Raw genomic sequence first — 22,342 nt, 5'->3', positions numbered from 1 at the left:
GCTCTGACGTGTTCTTTTTTAACATTAAAGCCAGAATATCCTATCTAAGCACAGAAACGATAGTTTAAAGTTCAGTTTAGAATTTTGGATTCTGCATAGAATCATAGAATGGTTTGGGTTGGAAAGGACCTTAAAGATCATCTAGTTCCAACCCCCCTGCTGTGAACTGGGACTCTGCACCTCGAATGTTTCACATAATTTTTATGTCATGTTAGTTTGGTTTGGTTTCAGTCAGTAATCCAGGACTGTTAATGTTATACAAATGCTTAACATATTCTATAAAGGTCTGACAATTTTTTTTGCCCTCAGCTTTATGTATATATATAAAAAGGGATATTTTTATTGCAATTATATGCAAGAAGAAAGTTTGAAACATTGACTTAGCTGAAAATAGAAGCATCCCTCAGACCAGTGGTGAAGTAGTGGCACAGATGTGTATAATTCTGTATTAGATTAGCACAGCTTCTGGTTTAAGATGTTTCCTGTAATGGGTGACGGTGTTCTGATGATTCTTTTTCTGCTTCATTGTCCTGCTTCTAGAGATTGTTCCTGTCTTCATTTGAATTCAGTGGGCATAGACTCAGACATAAAACCTCTCTAAAGTATTCATTTTGAGCAGTCTGTAAGATGATCTTAAAGGTCTGCTAAATATATTAATTTTATTTACCTGATAGTCTATATATGATCCTTTTATTTAAATACTGTTGCAGTACTCTAGAGTATCTGAGAACACACATATTTCACTTTCATAACTACTATTTTTATTCCTCTATAGTTATATATACCATAGGTTGTACTTTGATAAATTATCTTGGATGTCTCTAGTTAGATGCACTGAAAAAAATAACTTTATTACATTTGCTTTTATGGCACTACTTGTATAATTACCTTTTTCTAGTGTGCATTGTGCTTTAGTTTCTGGTTACTAGTTTATTCCTTGCAAAAGTTAAAGGAAAACTTCTCCAAAGCCCTAGGCAGCTATTAGGATGAATAAAATTCCTTATAGAAAACCAGGTCTCTTGTTACACAAAAAGTCTGTAAACCATATGCAAGCAGAAGTGGCAAGGAATTTTGAAGGGTTTTTTTCTGTAGAAAAAGAAGAAAGTATTTAAGACTGCAGGGTAGAATTTTACAGGGTAGAATTAAATTTCCGTTTACATCCACGAATATTGCCTGAAACCATTTAAGCCCTACTTCCTAAAATGGAGAGAGACACACTATGCAACTGGAAATAAACAAATACCTACTGTTGACTCCGGACAGATTTATGAAAAACATACCTTATAGGAAACTCAATAAAAGAAAAAGAGAGATATGCTCATAGTATTGCAGTCCCCACATTTTCCGTGCAGGGAAGGAACTTTTTCGCCCAAACTTATTCAGAGACCCTTATCACCTGACTGGGAACACACTCTGCCAATTTTTAATAACATTGTAGAAGCAAATTGCTTTAAGTTCCAACTCTTACCAATATGTAAAGTGACCTCTTCAACACCTATAGAAAAGATATGGAAGTAACTGTAAGTGAATTGCATGAATAGGTTTCTTAAAAGGTATATTTTTGTTATCTACTCAAAATTTTAGTGACATGGAAGTTCTAAAATCCAATTAATAATAACAAGCTTGAATTGAACGATTCATACGTTCTGCCTAACCAGAAATCTCCAGACTCTGAAGCATCCTGTGGTATCAATGATTTCTCAGTAGCTGTGATTTTTCTCTTAATGAACTTATTTTTTACCATCTAGTAGTGGCTCATCTCCAGACAAAGAGTGAGTTATGCAACCTTATCATCGACTTTTAGACTTAATTTTTCTATTTTATAATCTCTTTTGATTTTATAAATATTTCTTTGATTTCCTCCCAACTTTTAATGTGTAGTCAAAATAACAGACAACTTGAAATACAACAGATGGTCTAGATTACGTTTTAAGTAAACTCTGTGTGCATGTGTCTGACCTCTCAGAAATGTACTTGTTTATTTGTGCATTATACTCTAGCTTAACAACCATGCTTGAAGGGCCTGGGTTAAGTCTAGTTTGGTAAGAGCTATTGCTTCTGCTGGCTTCAGAAGTAAACTCTAAAATTTCAAAATCTGGAATGTTGATATGCTTTTTCCCAAGAACTTGTGGTGCTTTATAATCCTTAGATTTTTACAAAGCTGTCATACATTCATTGACATCACCAGGAAAAATTATGCTCTCGCCATTAAGCTAATTGATTTTCGATAAGTTCTAACAGTATCTGTGACAGACCTAGCCCTAAGAAATCTAGAATTACAACCACAACTTGCCTGGCTGCTATATTTTTAATCAAGCCCATATCGATATTAAATACAGACTGGGGAGGTAGGGCTTGGCTGTGCCCTGTACTCTCCACTGTCCTCTCCTTAAGACTGCTCTGCAAAGCAATTTATGCTTATGATTGTTGTTTGCTCATGTGGGCCATGTCCTTCAGATACAATTAACTAATACTTAGAAGATACTCTATGTGTTGCAGTGACAGGAATGCTGCCTAATGTTCCTATCTATTCTTTGATGTAATTGTGAAGAAGTACATTAATTTCCCTTAATCTTATCCAGGAAATGTTTTCTTACACAGTTGTTTAGAAATTACAGTTATTTGCTCCTCTGTTTATTCTTTTTTGTCATATGAAGTCATTCACTTCTATGTTAATGCTTATGTGTGGGGAATTACGTATCTGCCTGTCTTTTCCTGGCAAACCAAGCTTCTTGCTACATCAAATATCTTTTTAAAGAAATGCTGCTTTTATATTTATGAAGTTTCTGTCATATATTCTAACATGTGTCACACTGGCTGAGACCGTTTTTCCAACAGTTGGTATAGTAAAGGCATTTTTTAAAAAATATTGATAGCTTTCTTTGTGTAGTCAAATGTGATAGTGTGGGCAGTCCTTTCTAATGGAAGCTCTTGATTATAGTTTTTCTTAATGCTTTTCTTTAAGTCAAGTAACATCTAATCTTATGAGAAGGAAATCTCCAGTCTATCCTATGCAGTGTTGATGTAGTGATATAATTTATAGTAAAATGCTAAGTTTAATGTTCTTGAGATGACTGCTTGCCTCACTTCTTTGGTTTTGTTTTCTTGTGTGTATGTAAAGTAATGTATGTTTTTAAGCTGGAGGTCTTTTGACAGATCATTTTGCTGTATTATCTATGGAACAAAACTGAATGGCCCCCAACAGTGCTCAGTTTATAGAGTTTTATTTCAGAAACAAATTATATTCTGAAAATATCCTTAATTAATTTTCTTTAGCAGCATGTATTGTAGAAAGAACTGTAGAATCTTCCAAAAATTAATGTCTCTGCTGTCTATTCATTCTTCAGAAACACATTGTATTCTTCTGTTTAAAGTCTGGAGCTTTCTTAGAAGTTCTGTTATGGTCTGTATTCTGTTTAGCAAATTATTTTGTAAGTATAAGACTAAGTATTTCCTCTGACATTTACATCAAATACTGCTGAAGTCTTTCTGCATGGATTGCAAAGTCTTTGTCTTTTTTTTCTTACAATTGACCCTGGCCATATTGTAATATATAGCTGTTGTAGCTATTATCCTTGTTTTCTTTTAATATCATATACCTGGTGTTCTCTTAACTCTGTTTCTGCCACACACAGAAAAGAGAACAAAAATCCAGCAGCTCATTTGGGGAAATCGAAACTGAATGGTACTTTATTTCTGCAGAATCATGACAGTATTTCCAAATATGCAAAAAAATATAATAAGATAAATGACTGACTAAACACAACACTCTTCATTGAAATGCAAGGTGAATCTGAGCTGACACTATTTAATTTTTTTTTTTTAACTTCTCAAGAACAGGAGTGCTGTGAAATTTTAAGTGACGTTATGTTTTGATGATGGTGTTAAACACACCATACCCAACTTCGTGTGTACCACAAGGTATTCTTAGTTTTATTTTCCTTCTTAAAATACACTTCTGAATACCTGTCTGCCTGACTATTATTTGGAAAGTTGACCTGATTCCATCTTTTAATGCCACTTCAGGTACGATTATTGTACTAGGTTACTACTAAAAATTTACCTTGCTCATATATGCACAGCAAACAGCAGCCTGCAATTTGCTTGAAACATTTAACATTGCACATCTTTTCCATACCTTTGTCTATTATATAATAGAGTTTTGTCTGTCAGAGGATGCCTGACATTTCTATGTTAAGCGCAACCAATTCCCTTTTTAGTCACCTATTGCAGCTATATGGTACCTGTTGTCTCCTCAGCAGGCCGTGCATGTAACTGTTAGGAAGACAGTCTGATAAACAGTACCTTGTACTTGGCAAATCGATAAATATTTTGTATCAACTCATTGCAAATGAGATAATCAACAGATATTAAAGTGATACTGTGAACTTTGATGGGACATAATATTTTATTAAGAATTCCTATGACCTATTGATTTCTTCTTTTATCCTTATTTCCTTGACTGCTATGCTCCTCAATTCACACGTTAACCCCCCTTTCCAAGTAAAAATCGTAGTAGCACCCAAGAATCTTATTTTCTAACTTATCTAGCATTAGCATTCCCCACAGTCGCACTACATCCTCATTATTTTGTTATTTGTTTCAGGAAATTAAACCACAGTATAGCACCCATTCTTCACAACAATCTCTGACTTTGTCTTCTTTTCTTTCCACTTCCTCTGCACCATTCTCAGGTGCTGTAGTCCCTCAGCGTGGTCTGACCTTACAGTTGGTCCTGCTTTGAGCAGGAGAGCGGACTCTATCACCTGAGATCATTATCAGCCTGAATTCTTCTATGATTCTGTGATATAGATCTGCTTGCTTTCAAAGAAGCAGCACATCGGAGAGTTGTTTTTTCACTTGCATTCCTATGTGTTTGGAATTCTCTCCTTGGTCACAAGTAAGATATTTTAAGAACTTTTCCTCTTCGTATTTCATGTGAAAGATTTCTTTTTCTCCTTTTGAGTGACTGTAGTTATGCTCTAATAAAAGTTCTTCTAAAGGTAACTTTAAATAGCCACTATTACGTAATATATTATATATGCTGATTATAGTTGCAATATTAAAGTAGCCTTATCGTACTCTGTGTTCAAAGTAGGTGTAACACAGAAATTACTTCTTAATCCTTGTTTAGCCTCTTTTATGTGAGATCAAATACATGTTTAATCTTGCACAGTATTACCTGCACAACCTTTTAGCTTATTCTTTTCTGTATGCTGTAGCTCTTCCTAGTCTTCATGATTAACAGAAATGTAAGCACTGTAAGCCTGTAATATTCAAGTACATTTCTCACGAGGAACGTATTTCTTAGGACAGTTTATTAAAGGTACAAGAATCGAATGCTTGAATTTCATCTTTTAGTATCTTTAAGTGGTCACTTGAAGAGAACAGAAGCTACTGACACTTCTAGATTTTTGTAATACTGAATTTCTGCTATAAGGAGGTTCTAGTTCTCTGCCTTTGTGCTGGACTTTCTGGAGATTTAGTTAAATATATAGCAGGCAGAATTAAATCTGAATTTTATATAACTTCTACCTGTGGACCTGCGACTAAGCAAAACCTGCAAAATTGGATTTAACTGTGAGTGTATTACATTAGAACATTTAATCAGAAGGTGAATCAGGACTTACAACATGGACACAATTAAAGCACTATCAATATTATGTTTTGAAATGTGATATATATCAGCTGTCAAATGTTCTTATTTTGAAAGAAGCAGTAAATATCTTTTTGGTGGATTTCACAGACCATTTTCAGTGATCTCATTTCACTAGTAGGACTGTGGAAGAACCTATAAAACTTACTCATCCGTAAATGCACTTAAAAATACTTCTTTTGTAATATTGATTAAACCTCCTGCAGCAATATTTGTAATTGTACCCTCTGCTTTCCTTTTTTAAGGTGTGTGAAAACACACACTATATTTTTTACCTGAAGAAGTGCCATAGTTTAACTCCAGCCAGAAACTAAGCCTCACACAGCTACCAGCCACACTCCCCCGTGGGGAGGTGGTGGGGGAGAGTTGAAGGAGTAAAAGTGAGAAAACCCATAGACTGAGATAAAGACAGCTTTATAGACAAAGCTAAAGCCACACACACAGGCAAAGCAAAACAAGGAATTTGTTCACTGCTTCCCATCAGCTGTCCCTGCTGTCCCCTCCCAGCTTCTTGTGCAGCCTCATCTTACTCACTGGTGTGAGAAGGAGAAAATGCCTTGACGCTGTATAGGCACTTCTCAGTGCAACTAAAACATCCCTATATTATTAACGCTGTTTCCAGCACAAATCCAAAACTTAACCCTGTGAAGAAAATTGACTTTACTCCAGCCAAAAGAAGCAGAAGTTTTTCAAATGAGTAGCTAACGATGTTTTCCAGTTTTAATAATGTGTGGTGATCTTTGTAGGGAAATTAGATATGTCTTTATTAAAACACAGTCAAGTAAGACTGTTCGTTAATTAACTAGAATCTTTACAGGACAAAAATAATTGCTTTTTACTGTCTTTTTTTAATGTGTAGCTAGGGGAACTGGAAATAATAACTTTTCATTTCAAGGCTTTATTCTAGCACCAGGGTAGGCTACTTCATGCTATTGATCTTTTTTCTGCCTTGTCTTTTCCCCAGTCCTGACTGTAAGATAAGCATTTTTTTTTCTGACTCCCTTAGTGGTTATTTGATATTGCTGGAAGTTAGACATCTGCTTTTTATTACAGTGAAGGCTGTTCAACTTTCCAGTCCATAATAAAACTAGTTCAAAGGCTTTAATTTAACTTCATGAGCATGCTTGAGAGTTTTCTTAATACAAATATGTGCTCGGTACTACATATGTTAGCTCAATACATTCTTAAATCATTGATATTGTGAGACTGTTTATAGTAATTAAAATTATTGTTCCATGGCTCTGGGTGTCTAATTTAGTGAGGATCTCACTTAGCACTTATTTTCTTCTTTTTTTTTTTTTTTTAATGACAAGGAATAGGCAGGCATATGTCAAAATAAAGTATCTAGGGGAATAGAACATCTATATTCAGAAATGTAAACTGTTAAGCAAGAAAAGCATTTTAATTAGCTATTCATTCAAATGGTGCTACTTCATAATGACTGAGTTCACTTTTCTTATTAAAAATGGTTATCCTGCTGTTTTATACACATTACACGTTACCTCCTTGAATATGTGGCAAACTCAGTATCTGTAATGCGGGGTGTCAAGGTAATGGTCCATGTTGACTTAGTTCTAATATTCTTAAGAACAAGAGTAATAAAACTGTTGATCTGTGGACTAATACTTTGCTTTTCCATACTTATCTTATAATGTAGTGCAATTTAGAGTATGATCCTGGGCCTGCTGTAATAAATTTTAATGATCTTATCAACGTCATTGATTCATTGATCTCCAACGGATCGGTTTGTCTACTTTTAGAAAGCAACTGCAGCTATTTGAATATCATGCTTTGGGATAGACATCAGATGGCAGCATTTCATAGCATAAAAGAACATTAACTCTCATTATACGTTTTAAAAAATGATTGGACATATTGAATTGCTGTTGTTTTTTTGATAAATAAGAAACAATAATGGACTAATAGAAAGATTATATAGAACTATAGGAAAGTTTGCATTAGAAGAAAGTCTTAAAGGTCATCTAGTCCATATTCTGTAAAAAATTCTTCCTTATGTCTAGCCAAAATGTACTCTCTTTTAGATTAAACCATAACCCCTTGTCCTATCTCAACAGGCCCTGCTAAGGAGTCTCTCACAATCTTTCTTATAAGCCCCCTTTAAGTATGGAAATGCTTCAATAAGGTCCGGAGCCTTCTCTTCTCCAGGGTGGCCAACCCCAAATCTCTCAGCCTTTTTTCACAGGGAAAATATTCCAACCCTCTGATCATTTTTGTGGCCCTCCTTTGGATTTACTCCAACAGGTCCATAACTTTCCTGTGCTGTGGGCTCCAGAGCTGGATGCAGTACTCTGAGTGGAGTCTCAGTAGTGCGGAGTAGAGAGGTAGAATCACGTTCCTTGACCTGCTAGCTATGCTTCTTTTGATACAGCCCAGGATACTGTTGGCCTTCTGGGCTGTGTGTGCACATTGTTGGCTCATGTCCAGCTCTTAATCCACCAGTACCAGTCTTCTTGGCAGGGCTGCTCTGAGTCCCTTCATCCCCCAGCCTGTATTGATACCAGGGGTCACCCTGACCCATGTGTAGGACCTCGAACTTGGCTTGTTGAATCTCCTGAGGTTCGCATGGGCCCACTCCTCCAAGCTTGTCCAGGAGCCTCTGGATAACATTCTGTCCCTCAGTTGTGTCAACTGCACCACTCAGCTCGGTGTCATCTGGAAACTTGCTGAAGCTGCACTTGAGCTCTCTGTCTGTGTCATTGATGAAGATATTAAACAGCGCTGGTCCCAATGCAGACCAGTATGTTTGGTTTTCATAGACAGAAAAGAAAACTCTTCCTATATATGGTTTTAATTTGTCTGCTTGTTGAGGACTAATGCTGTCTGTGCTACTCTTCCAATGGAAAAGGATTGGAAGCAGTTATCGTGTTAATTGTGTCTTAGTTATGATTTAGTCAAATTATTTTTCTATATCTGTGGATTAACAATCCTTGTCCAGTTTAAATTTTGTTATAACTGAAACATCATTTAAAGTTAATAATATCTGGCTTTTATTCTCTATTTAGTTAGTGTTAATTTTTACATAGCAATTATATTTTTTATAGTATTTTAGAAAATTAGACAAAAATGCGCAACGATTTCTCTATTCTATGGTGCTGTTCAGTATTGAGTTAAATTTGTACGTACGTCGTTATCAAATTTCACATATGACGCAGTACAGTTAAACTTGTCTACATAATGGGGCTGACACCTGATAGCTATGTCATTCTTAATGTAAGTTGACCTTTCAGTTGCTGTTCTCTTCTGTCAGCATCATGATGTTCTCTTTATAATTCTCATGAGGCATTGTGGCTTTGGTGCTAAAGGTAATTCCTCTCCATTGTGACAGAAAGCTGCTTTTGCAGTATTTCTGATTTTGCCATAAGACAGAAACTAGAATTTGCCTTTCACAACTGGTCATGTAAATGTGGTCAAACACCCTTCCCCCTACTGAAATCCTGGGCACTATGTCAGCTTCAAAAGGAAAATCTTATTCACAAAGGAAGGATTGATGTTAAGACAAACTAAAAGAGGGAAAATACATTGCACCAATGAAAATTATATATAACCAGCACTCTGACACTAAAAGGAAATCTCTCACAAAATGGTGATGGTTTGTTCCTGTAGGATGAATAGGAAATATGGTTATAACTGAAAAGATTATTACTGTTCTTGCGGTAAAAATGAATGTACCAAGCTTAAGCAAATATTAGCCTACCATCAGTTATTGCAGATCTTTGTCCACTGTCAATCAGTTATGAAAAAAAATGAACATGTTTATAAAAGTTTTGTCTTTCAGAATAACTCAAGTGAATTATTGTAATAAAAAAATAATCTCAGGATTGATTGACAAAGATTTTCTTGGATCAGAAAACTGCACCAATATCTTGAATGCATAAGCCTATGAAAAAAAGATATTCTAAAAATGAGGTTTTTGTGTCTAAAGATGACATAGCAGTATGTATTAGCCTAATAAATGTAAGTTTGCTTGCCTTTTTATATTTTGGAAGGTCTCTCTTAGATAGTTTATTTCCCCACTAGCTGTGAACAGAAAAAAAAGGCACTACTTCCTTAATTCAAGTAGTGTTCATGATATGGCGCTATACTGAATTAAGAACCTCTCATGAAACAAACAGCAGTAGCTGTCATGGTCTGATTTCATTTTGTGTGCAGATCTTAAATGTTTGTTTTGTTTATCTGGAAAATGTAAGGTAGCAGGTACTAGCCTTTCCTAAATGCATTTGAAAACCAGCTGTGATAAAGTGACTTGGGAGGTCAGGGGACGGAGAGGTGTCGGGGGAGAGGAGAGAAAGCAGAACCTAAGCCCTTTTACATTATTTAACAGTAGCATTTGCTAGTTAGTTTAAGAGGTAAAAGCTTGTAATCTTGATTTGTTAATGGGGGCTACAAAGATAAATGCTATAGATCCAGGAAAAAACAGAAGAGGTTATTCAGCAGCCGTCACCCCCCTTCCTTTCAGCCTCCCTGAAGGTACAGGAACAAGCAAACGGAAAGAAAAACCAAACAAAATCAGCACGCATCTGATATTTAAGCCCTCCTCCAGCACTTTTATGTACATAACCAGAAGTCACTCAAGCAGCTGCAGCACATTAGTTCCAATAGTTTAGCAGGCAGCTTTACAGCTCTAACAAAGGCTGTGCTAAAGCAGTTTCTTCCTCCCGTGCTCACTTGCTACGATAGCTAATAAGTGATCTTTGGCAGCAGGGCTGTGAGAGGAGTGGTAATGTTTAATAGGTTACTCTGGAGGAGTTAGCTTGCTTTTGCTTTGTAGATCATTATCTATAGAGGCTCGCTGAGGGCTGGCGACACCATGTTGGAAACAGAATAGGCTGAACTAGAGTTGGAGTTCTGCACGGTTCTTGAGAACTGATTTAGAGAGGAAATATTTTAAGCATTTAAGCCAATATTGTATTAGACCTCCACAACAAACTTAGTTGGGAAACATGGCTCAGCTGACAAGTCTGGACACTTTGGCTGTTCCTGAAGTGGATGATACACATAGTCAAAATCCATGGTTAAATGAAGATCTTGTGAAGATCCTGAGGGAAGACCTGTTGCAACATGGAAAGTCCAAGACATCTAGGAAATCTTCGTCTGCTTCTCCACGGCTGTCTCCAGTTATTTCTCCTCGAAACTCTCCAAGGCTTTTGCGCAGGATGCTTTTAAATAGCAACATACCAAAACAGCGGCGTTTCACTGTGGCACATACCTGGTAAGCACCGAATGAGTTGTCATGAAATGTCAGATTAACTTCTGTTTTGTAGAGCATTTATTTCCTTGATATCAGTGCTTATATTTGTTGGTTTGATCCCTGCATGAACCTCTCTGGTTGAAAAAGACATTTCTGATTTATGACTCAAGTTAACTTCAGATCTGAAGCTTAAAACAGTAATTTATATAAAGTAAGAAAATGTGTATTTGTTTGCACAAAAGCTACTTTCGTTTCCCCCCTTTTTTTTTAGATGATAATTTGTTTCTTCCTCTCCCCTCCAGAAATAAAAACTGGAGCCCTAAGAATCAAAAGTACTTATCTCATTCTGTGCTATTCAGGCCAGAGTGAGTAGGCATTTTGTTTCTTTAATGTATCTTGTAAATATATAATTTTTATTTATTTATGTATTTGCAATATATGACCCCTCTACCCTAAAGCAGAACAACATACATCTTTTAACATCACTCAAATTAAGAAGAACATGGTAGAGAAGAATGGTTGGAGTAGATATTTTATATGAAACAGAGACTGTTATTAAAGCAGTTGCTAGAATAAACAGAGGAAAGACAGAAAGGGAATCCCTTGTTAAATGATTCGTTAGTACTACTCATTTTGTAACTCAATAATTTCTTAGGCATGTTTGTGATCTAATCTATAAAAAATATTAATTTTGTTGCATCTTCTGTAAAACAGCAACATAATTTCATTTCATAATTTATTTTTCTTTAAAATGTTACATATGAGATTATTGTAACTCAATAATATATCTCTCTTTGCTTTGATGGTCCTGAGATCTTGATGTGTTCTTTATTTTCTCATGAGTTTTTTCCTTCCATTATTTTTCTAATAAAAATGTACTGTATAGAATTGAAGGCAATGAAATACTTTCAAAGAAATCATGTAATGCATTTCAAGCAAAATAGTCGTTTACCTTAATTTGTCTGAAATTAGATTTACACCGTAACTGTGTGACTGTTATGTGCATTGCATATTGTATACATGTATGCCTAAATCCTTACTATGTATGTATTTGTGTAGCTAAAATACTCCTTTGTTAAAATAATAGTTTTACCCTTGAAAAGGATAAGGAAAATGAAGCATGCCTTTATAGTTAAATAATATTTGTTTTGAAACCAGTGTACCTGGTCAGAAATTGTATGTGTAGAGAGAAAACTGAATGAAATCAGGATATTTCATGTTGCTTTGACAGTTAGGCATAAATCCCAACAGTAAGGATCTCTAACTGCTGGTCTGCATTAAATAATTTTTAAAATAGTCTGTACATACGAGTATGCAGGATAAAAAAAATCCTATCCAGGAAGACCTGTTTTACATTGTAAGGTGAAAATAAATAAGAATTTGTGAAAGTTTATGGGGGAAATTATCATGTCTGATTATGTGTGTCTTATGACAGTTACTGTAGACAGTTTAAGAGATGGAGAAGGGAGGAGTGTTAAGAGGGACAGATACAATGTGAACAAACGGGTTTGGGCAACATGAAGGGTCAAAGGCTGGCGTAGTGTTAAAAAGTAGAATTTTGTCTAAATGCACTTCCTCTAGGGAGCTTCGGAAAGTATTTAATTTGGGTAGAGTGCCTTTTTTCAGAGTAACATATACTGTAGGAGATGCTTGGGCTTTTCCTAAATATTTGAAATCCTAGGCCTGCAAAATATTGTTGTTTTACAATTCATAGTTATTTCTAAGTGATTTGTAAGAATGGCTCATCTTATTAGCACTTTTTTTCTGCAAGTAATGAAGCAGAGACTCAAGCAGAAAGTTACCATAAATTATCTGAGAACCTGCAAAGAACAGTGTTTCAGAAATTAAGATGGTGGAGGAAAAAAAAAACATTACTCTTAAGTAATAATATGTGTGGTCAGACTTACAGGCGTATGAAAGGAAGTAGAAGCATTACTGCGTGCTTGCAAAATTTATTTGTTGCCAAATCCCATCAAGTCTATAGCTACTGATATGTCTTCACTTGGGCATTTATTTAGAAAACTGAGATACCGTGTAACAGACATGTTGTTTCTAGATATTTTGTCTACCTAGGCAGTATACTAGTTTTACTGCTATATCCATAGAATCCATTTTAGTCAACTCATATAAAAAAGGTGCTTTTGAAAATGGAGCAGTTGTAAGCTTATTCCAAAATGTTGTACTGTGGAGGATCCATTCTGGTTTTAGTGCAAACAGTTTGTTCCATCGTTGTTATGAATCTCTCTTTAAATGCTCCGATTCTGTATTTCTAATTTAATCTGTTTTGTACTTTAATAGCTGAATTCTTGTATACATCTTTCTTGTTTGGTCCATCATTCACATGGGCATTACAGATTTTAATAACATGATGTTATTCAAGTCATCAATAAGTTGAAAAGCCATTCTGACTTTGCAAAACACAGCTAGGTTTATAAATTTAGTATTATGTTTTTCTTAAGAGTAGAAGTTAATGTGTGTAGGTAGCATAAGAACTAAAAGTATAACACTAAAGATCTTGCTCAGTGTTGCTGCAATGCCAGATACAGTCACTACAGATCCAGTGAACCAGAACGACTCACTTAGGTTGTACCTAACTCCCTTAAATGGGATTCAAGTACAGTCAAGAAATGGGTGGCAGATCTATGAACTCCTTTGGTCAATGCGGTTCTTCCTCCTTTCTTTCCTAGGACCCATAGCTCTCTCCCTGTAAAGGCCTAAGATGTAGAACTGTTGACAACAAAATGCATTTTCTTCATCATGTGACTATTATCTTTTCACACAAATAACTGAGATGTCATTTTTAGTCATTTGGGCTTGTAAGGACTGCATAAATGACCTGTTTGTGATCTGTCAAAATGCTTTCATTTACACACGAAAGTGATGGTATATTATGTAATAGTCATGTTAACTACTTGTGATTAAAAATTATAATGTAGTATGTCAACCTTTAAGGCCTCTTTGAGAGGTTTTATGGTTCTCTCTAGGACAGTTGGAACGTTTTGTCTTCTGAAAACTATGTCTTGCATAAAAATTGTTATGAAAATTGTACACAAACTGGGCCATTTACTAGAGAGTGCTTAAGAAACAGATGGAACCATTTATTTAAATCTCTTTTCTCTGTATCAGCTGTGTTTGGAAAGGCACAACTTAGTTTTTTAATTTTTTTTTTTTAATCAGTAAGAGGTTTTCATGCACTGTGTCCAGAAATGTGGTTACGTGACTTGATTTTGCTTTCAAGAGAGTAATGAAAAATTTGCTAATACTTTTTTCAACACAGAGTTCATCACTAGCTATTAACCTTGGACACTTTCTCAGTCCTTCTTCTCCTTCCTTTTCTTTGTTATCCTTCCTTAGCTATAATTCTAATTCATTCTAACACTTGAAAGATACTAATACTGATAATAATTTTAGTATTTTAGACAGGAAAACAATACAGCATTAAGACTGAGTTGAAACAGAAGTGTTTAAGTAGTAGAGATGCTTGGCATCTTAGTTTTTGTGGGGAACTTTCTGAACAGCTTATATCTTCACAGAGTTTAGACTTACCTATAACTGTGAAATTAAAACTGCTTAAGTCATGTTGAACTTCTAGTCTGAATCACTCTCAGTCTATAAACAATGTCAACCTTCAGTCTATAGGAAACAACCATAGCAACTGAAAATAAACAAGTGTTTCAAAGCTTCGTGGTTGGGGATTCTATTAGCCAAAACCAATTAACGTTCCTCTTAAATCTGCATTATATTGTTTTCCTGTGAATACTTCAAGATTTGGTCAATATAATGATGCAGCATTGTCTATTACAACTGAACACAGAACAGGGAAGCTAAGTCTTCTGGAATGTGTTTGACAACCTTAATTTCTGGATTGTCCTGGATGGCTCTTCATAGGCCTTTTCTAAGCTGCCTGTTATTTCAGTGCAGTTTGGCAGGAGAGATTTGGGTGGGATCATATGTATTAAGTTTTGTGAGAAGAGAGGACCTTCAGTTTCAGGGAAGGAGACTGTCGGTTCCCCAGATGTGTTAACAGCCAGTGTGTGTGAGACATGTCCAAAAGTTTGTGAAAGGATATTTAGATAGTTTAAATCATGTAACTTCCGTAACTCAAGTGGGAAGTCATCTTTCCTTTATCTTCCAGGAAAAAATATTTCTGTAGGAAAGAGAGGAGAAGCAAGAAGCATAAATATTTGGAGCAGGGTAGTAAGGTCAGTGCAATATATCAACTAAATTATTTAATTGGAAGTAGGAAGTCATGGCATGCATATGCTTGATTTCTTTGGCTTTCACTATTTGCTGCTTTTACTACTTCTCAGCAAACACAAAATGTTCAGTCATTTTTCTTTGTTTTATATAAATTTGAACAAAATATTTGCTGCCTTTGTGGTGTACTTTTGTGTGTTAAGATACAGCAAGTAGTGATATGACTTCTTTTTCTTTGTACAAGTGAGTTTGTTATTCATAGGTCCATTGTCAGTCTTCCCCGTTGATATCTGCCCCCTCTCCAGCTCTTCTGAGGTTCATTTAATACTTCATGATATTCAGGGTTTTGAATTTTTTGTTCTTTAGCCTTTTTTTTAAAAAAAAAAACCAAACCAACATACAACCCCTAACTTAACCATTCATTATGATTACTGACAGTAATAATACAAGTATGTGCTCAGTTATGTAGTGTACTTTCAGCTGAATTCAGCCAGCCTTTGTCCCCACCCATAGTAAATAGTCTTGCATTGACTTTGGTGTTCAGATATGAAAACGATAGATACTTTAGAAATAGTTTAGACAGATATGGGCAAGGTGTGCCATTTCAAGTTTCAGGAATGTAACTGACATAAAGGTACTGATAAACTCAGATCTCTGTTTATTTTTATTGCACAACATCTTTTCATGCACTTTTAGCACTAATTGTAAAAAGCAACAAAACCTCAAGTGTTAGTTACCAGTAGATTGTAGAAGAGTGACATAATTAGCATGATGTGGTTCTACACTACCTGGTTCAGTGTGTTTAAGCTGAAACTAATAAACTATACTGAAGCTATACCTAATTGAAACTATTGACTTTTTCTCACTACAGTTTTTTTCCCATTTTCAAGATATATTTTCTACAAAGTCTTCCAATGACTGCCTATGTTTTTCTCTCCTTCACTAATCAGAGATTTTGGGGGAACTAAAGACATTACAATTTGGTGTGTGAAAAACATTTCAAAAGGAAGATACATCAATGCAGAGTAGTATGTTAACTATGCTAAGAACACTAGAGAAGGATAGGACTCATAATCTATGTATGTATACTCTGTACTAACAGCTGAAATCTTCTAGACAGTTGTGCAGAACAGTTCAAACTTCTGTGGGAAAAAATGTGAGTGTTCTGGAAGAATATGTCAAAGAGAAGCCAGATGCAGCGTATTTTCCTGATTTAATTAGACACATATACTCAGGAGATTAAAGGCAGTGTTTAATCATGTTATAGATGCAATAAAAATTAATTAACAATAACATCCTTTTGGAACGATTAAATAAAAATGTAAAGTTTAAGAAGAGAAGATTATTGGAGTAAGATGAAGATAACTTGCACATTTGCATATGTGATCTTACTTCTGTTCAATTAAGAAAATATCTGAATTTCTTCTACTAATACCTTACATTTTCTCACTTAAGTTTTATTCACACTTTCTAAATCAGCTGACCAAATATTGCATTAGGTTTCAGTCAAGGTAATGCTGGCATATTACAGAGGACTCTATCCCATTGCTTTTCAGACTTTCTAAAAAAGCTTGCTCCTTTCCTGGAATAGTATGTGATCCTTTCCAAATATAATGTAAAGATATTCATAACAGATACTTGCATCATTTGTGGGAAATAATTTAATTCACAATATTGTCACAGAGACATACTACAGATGTCTAAAATAATCCAATCTGCATATCTATTCTTTCATAGAATTCTGTTGCAAAAAAAGAGGGGCAAACTTATGCTTGTATGCAAATAGGCAATAGGCTTGCAAACGGTATGTGTATTTAGCGAGATCTGTGCATGCATATGCATGAATTAGTGGAGCAGAGGCAAGGAGCAAGCTAGGAGAACATATGCTGTCTAGTATCTACAGAGTGGCTCGCAATAAGCTGAGGATGTTGCATAATGCTATTAACTACTGACAAGTTCATTTATCAGTGAGAAATAAGACTGTTTCTCCACAGCTCAAACCTGAGAACAGACAGATGGGGACAAAATTCACCTCCCAGTAAAAAAGAAGAGGCAAAGATGCGTCTTCCCGAATGGGAGTCATGTTAGAGCAGAGCTTATTATATCATAAAGGAAACACCAAACCACTTCAGAAAGATCAGTGAACAATCAAAGACTAAATTGTAAAACTATATTGTACAGTGACAAATAACTGAGTAAGGAGGAACAATGTGAAGCAGAAAAAACCAGTATATTTGAATGACCCGATCTGCCAGTACAGAAGTTGTCTTTATAGCAGTACCTGTTGCATCTCACATTTTATTTCGGAAGAAAAAGAATCTCAATTATTTGAATTGAGCCTTTCTCTCTTGTGGATGACCTTCTTGCCTTGTACATCTGATATGTGTTCAAGTGTTTTAATAGCTGAAGTGCTTTGCCTAGGCCATGCTATTGTCTGATCTATTGTTTCTAATGGTGGTGTTGCCTAGAATTTAGGAAAAATTCTAAAAAACTTCGCAGAAGTGGAACTGATTTCCTGTAGTTCTACTTTTGTAATTACCTCATAAGCAAAGAATGGCTTCACAAGAGTGTTTTTCATCCAAAATTGTCGTAATATCTTACTGAAATTGTATCTCAAATTATTATGTTTTACTGCAAAGGTTTTAACTATTGCACCCTTACAGCATCATCAATTCTAAATTCTCTGATTTTCTTAAGGTTTTTTTTTTTTTAAAATTTGCAAAAAGTTCCAGTATTTTCTGTAGAATGTTTTTATTAGCTTACTGTATAACACCTTGGAAAATCTGTCTCAAGTAATCTTCTACCTTTCTTCGTGTTGACTCACTCTGATTGCATTGTGCAAGTTTGCTATCTTCACTTTCATTTTGCATGTGTATATTACTATTTTATTTGTGGCTTGATGAAGCAGGTTATTTGTTCTTCCTTTACCCTGTGCAATCCTGTCTGTTTATTCTGCAGCTGGACACATTTTCAATGTTTTACGCAAGCTGAAATTGTATTGCATGCTAGCCTTTATCTTGTTTTGAATTTCAAGACTCCATTCTACCTGGCCTTGGATTAAGTATTTCATAGGCATTGTATAGCTGCATATACACAACCTCAGAGTTTCAAATATGTTATAAAAGCTTCAGAATTTTCCCTTCTTTTTTACTTTCTCTTCATATAATTCATATCTCTTAATAGATTTATTCCTTAGGGGAATAGATACTCTTAGAATTTGTTTAGCACAGTCTAGCAACTAGATGGCTTTTCCTTTCATACATTCTTGAAGAGTTTCGGCTTCTTTAGGATTTGTAGGTGTTCCTCTATTTACTTTCTTTTGTGACTTTTCTTCTGTACCTCATAAACCTTTTTTGAGATTTACACTTCTGTTTCATCTAATATTAAGCATGATCTTTCCACGCCACATGGTCCAGGAGACTACTGTGCCTAAAACTTGCAAGAGTTCATTCCAGCAATAGGTAAGTTAACATACAAATGAGAAAGAAGAGTGAGAAAGGAGTCTCAGTATCTCTATCTGTCAAGCTGCCAGTCCCCTAAGGAGAAACTGTTCATTGGAACTGGCATAATTTACTTTGTCAAAGGGCAGAATACTGGCAGACTTGTGTTTGATACAGAAATGCTGTGAAATGTTTGCTAGCAAAAGCTTTATTTTTGTCCTGATCTAAGGAAAATGGCCAGTCTTTTAACTGGTGTCTAGCTGGAATTGTGTCTGCAGGAGAGTGTGGTCACTCTGTGGTGATGGGATGCACTGCCAGACCTGTTCTTTCATTCATGCCCAGGTAATATTTGATCTTGGTCACTAGGTAATACTGGTAGCTCTCCTCATTGCCAGAGTTTTAGTCTTGTAAAACCTCTACGCTATGCTACATAGATCAGCACATTTAATAAATTTATAGTGGGTTGACTTTTCATTTTCTAAACCCTCAAAATCCAGGAAGCACTCTCATCTTCTTCCTCCCTCATCAGACATGGTGTGACACTACATGGCTAATACTTAGTGTTAGCACAGAACTTCTTTTCTGGTAGTTGTATATTACCCTCTTGGTAAACATTCAGGATCTTCTGTCTCTTATTTTCACCTGCTTACTTTTACCAAGCCTCTGTATTCAGTTTTTTAAAACAGAGTATGTACAATATTAATAGATGTACAATAGTATGTACAATATAATAAAAAAAATGATGTGTACACAAGCTGAAATGTAAGGCGGAAAGGGCACACGCTGTTTCATTTATTGTTTTGTAGAGAAACACTTGTGGTCATGTCATGATGCTAAAATGCTAACCTGTTTTCCTCTTAGACTATACTTTTCTTAGACAGTGATCAGATCACTTCTGTGCTCTTCAGTATAAGACATTTATCAGTACATATTAAATATTCCTATTATAACAAACAGAAGTAATCAGTTAGAATCTCATTGTGGCAGTGCTTCACAGGTATATTTCTGACAGTGAGGTTGATTATTGTAGTCTGGCAGTCACAGACTTTTATGGACAATAGATTGTTTGAGTAAGCTTGGAATATTTTAAAGTGTAATGATATGAGACTGATGTACAATTAAATACACTAGCCAGACTAACTTTAAATGGTATATTGAGGAAGTTTCATTGAGTTTTTTTAATGCATTAATTTATTTTGGGACTATCACTTGTTAGCATTACCTTGTTAATTTTTAAAAAAAAACAACATTGTGGATGAATTAATTGAGCATGTGAACTGTGAGTTTTGTGCCTATGAGTGGGGTTTTTTGGTGTATGTTTTATTGGGCTTCTGTGATAAATCTGCATCTGCTAAGCCTCACAAATAATCTTCAGAACAAGTAGCATGACTGTACTAGAGAAAGAATCTCCACAAGGTGTTTTAAGAATGTCTGTATATTCATTTCCTCCCCCAAAACAGAATATGACAGCAAATAAGTTTAACCCTGAATAGACTTTATAAATTGTGTAATTTTACCAGCTTTTTCTGAAAAATAGATTTCCATATTAAATAACTTAAAGGAAAAGCAGACATTTCTGCTGTGAATTTTAAAATTGTAACAATTTTAAAATAAATAATTGATTTATTTGACAGTTACCACAAATATAATTTTACATCACAGAAGATATATGCAGTTACAGATAACATATTTTCTTTTCCTTGGGGGATGGAAAGGTTCACTGAAAGACGAATCAGAAAAGCCAGTTATTGTATTTCCAGTCTTGCTGTGTAGCTGTAAGAAACTTTAAAATCTGTTGTGCTCTTATACACACAGTCATACACAATAAAATCTAACTTATTCTAAAATATCATCTACCTCTTGGACCACATTATTATACACATTCACATGTCAGATATTGAATTATTATACACATTCGCATGTCAGATATTGAATTCTTCAAAGGTGCTAATTGCAATCTTATCATGTAGCACATTACATAATCATAAAGAAAAATAATGACTTGTATAAATGCATACTGTCATGGGAACTATATTAGACCAAATAATTAAATGTGGAAATCTAGCAAGATCACACACAAAAAATTCATTTAAAGGCCTAGGGACTGACTGCACAATGAGCTTTATTCCCCACATAAAAAAAGAATTACTGCAGAAGAAATATTTTAAAGTTAAAAACAACAGTGTTTCTCCAAGTATGTATCGCTTGTTTCCAAGGAATGCAACGTATGTGAGAGAACGCTGTTTTGTAGCTCCAGCTACATTGTTTGAGTAAGCTTGGAATATTTTAAGGTGTAATGATATGTGACTGATGTACAATTAAATACACTAGCCAGACTAACTAGCTCCAGCTACAAAACTATGATTTAAGAAAAATTGTATACTTGAAGTATTTCTTACTTGTTGTGATAGACGCAGTTTGGAAACCTCCACGTAGTTCTCTTGTAGGCGGACTGTATTTGTCTGTGGTGACTGTATGAGGTACATCTATCATAGAAGGAGTTGTTGCTGCTGTAGTCACACAACAGCTTGTGATGTCTAGTGTCACTAGTGTGGAAACAGCTGTGATAACACTGAGCTTTTGGCTTTTCATCAACAATAGCTTGCCAAGTGAAACAATACTAAAACACATGTTGATGGTGGGGGAGCAGGAAACAGGTTATGAAAAAAATTAAATCCCGTAATATGGTTATTGTTAGCAATTTAAAAAGTATCACACAGACTGAAGCATGCTGAGTTCAAGATAGGACTGCATCTTTCAGTGTATATAAACCATCTCAACAGAAAGAAAGATTTTCAGACATGAGCTGCAGGATAGAGGCTGTGAGGAATTTTCTAATAAAATATTGGAAAACACTGACTTATTGTGCCTGAAATATTTAATCTGAAATACTTCAGAGTTTCCCACTCCCTTGTCTTGGCAGTAATAACTAAGAGCAAGGAATGCCTTTTTTCACCTCACCTGAACACCGCACAGTTGGGAGTTCTACTGAGCCATGTGATACAACTCACAGTATAATGTGTGTCAATGAATAATAAATATAGTATACTATACATGCATTATACATGCATTTTAATTATATTATCATGCATTATATATGATAGATATATATTATGATCCAAAACCAGGTTCTGCCATTACTGCTCTTCTAAATATAGACTTCCTTTAAGCCACCTCTCTTCTTTTAGCAAATTCATGGTATACTCACTGGAAATCTGCAAATTATTCCCTATTTTCTCCTTTTACATTATTGAAATTTATTTCTGATTTGTTCTGTGGGTTTTTGCTCCAGTCTGGAAGCCTAACCTTTTTAAAGATCTCAGAGTGATCTTGACAGACTTTAATGAGATGGTCTTCAAAACACTGTTGTATGAACTACTGTCTCTTCATAATCGTGGTCTGATACTCATTATTCCACCTGGAAACATCAGTGACTTAACAACCATTCTTCCAGAACCTCCGTATCCTATTCCGTACTGTGTGGAAGTTCTTCTCTAAAAAAACCCGTAAATATTTTGAGGGTAATAATCACAGAATCATAAAATGGTTGGAAGAGACCTTAAAGATCATCTTGTTCCGACGCCCCTCCTGTGGGCAGAGACAGCCCCCTTGACCAGGCTGCCCAAGGCCCCATCCAACCTGACCTTGAAGACCTCCAGGGTTGGGGCAGCCACAGCTTCCCTGGGCAACCTGTGCCACTGCCTCACCACTCTCATCGTGAAGAATTTCTTCCTCGTGTCTGATCTAAATCTTCTCCCTTCCAATCTTAAGCTATTCCTCCTCATCCTGTCACTACATGCCCTTGTAAAAAGTCCCTCCCCAGCTGTCTTGCAGGTTCCC

General features: G+C 35.4%; 1 protein-coding gene across 5 annotated transcripts in view; it reads left to right on the top strand.

The window, feature by feature from the left end:
• Window positions 1–22,342, top strand: part of PDE4D (phosphodiesterase 4D) — a 586,247-nt gene that overhangs the window by 232,175 nt on the left and 331,730 nt on the right. Inside the window, exon 1 of one of the 5 annotated variants that reach the window (XM_009559568.2) lies at window positions 10,314–10,886. The exons of the other annotated variants lie outside the window; for them this stretch is intronic. Within the exon in view, the coding sequence (XP_009557863.1) occupies window positions 10,618–10,886 (269 nt within the window). The 5' untranslated portion in view covers window positions 10,314–10,617. Of the gene's footprint in view, window positions 1–10,313; window positions 10,887–22,342 lie in introns of those variants that run through there. 5 annotated transcript variants of the gene reach the window in all.

This window comes from Cuculus canorus, chromosome Z, assembly GCF_017976375.1.
Source record: "Cuculus canorus isolate bCucCan1 chromosome Z, bCucCan1.pri, whole genome shotgun sequence".
In the NCBI taxonomy this organism is placed as follows: domain Eukaryota; kingdom Metazoa; phylum Chordata; class Aves; order Cuculiformes; family Cuculidae; genus Cuculus; species Cuculus canorus.
This window is presented reverse-complemented; position numbering and strand designations above follow the sequence as displayed.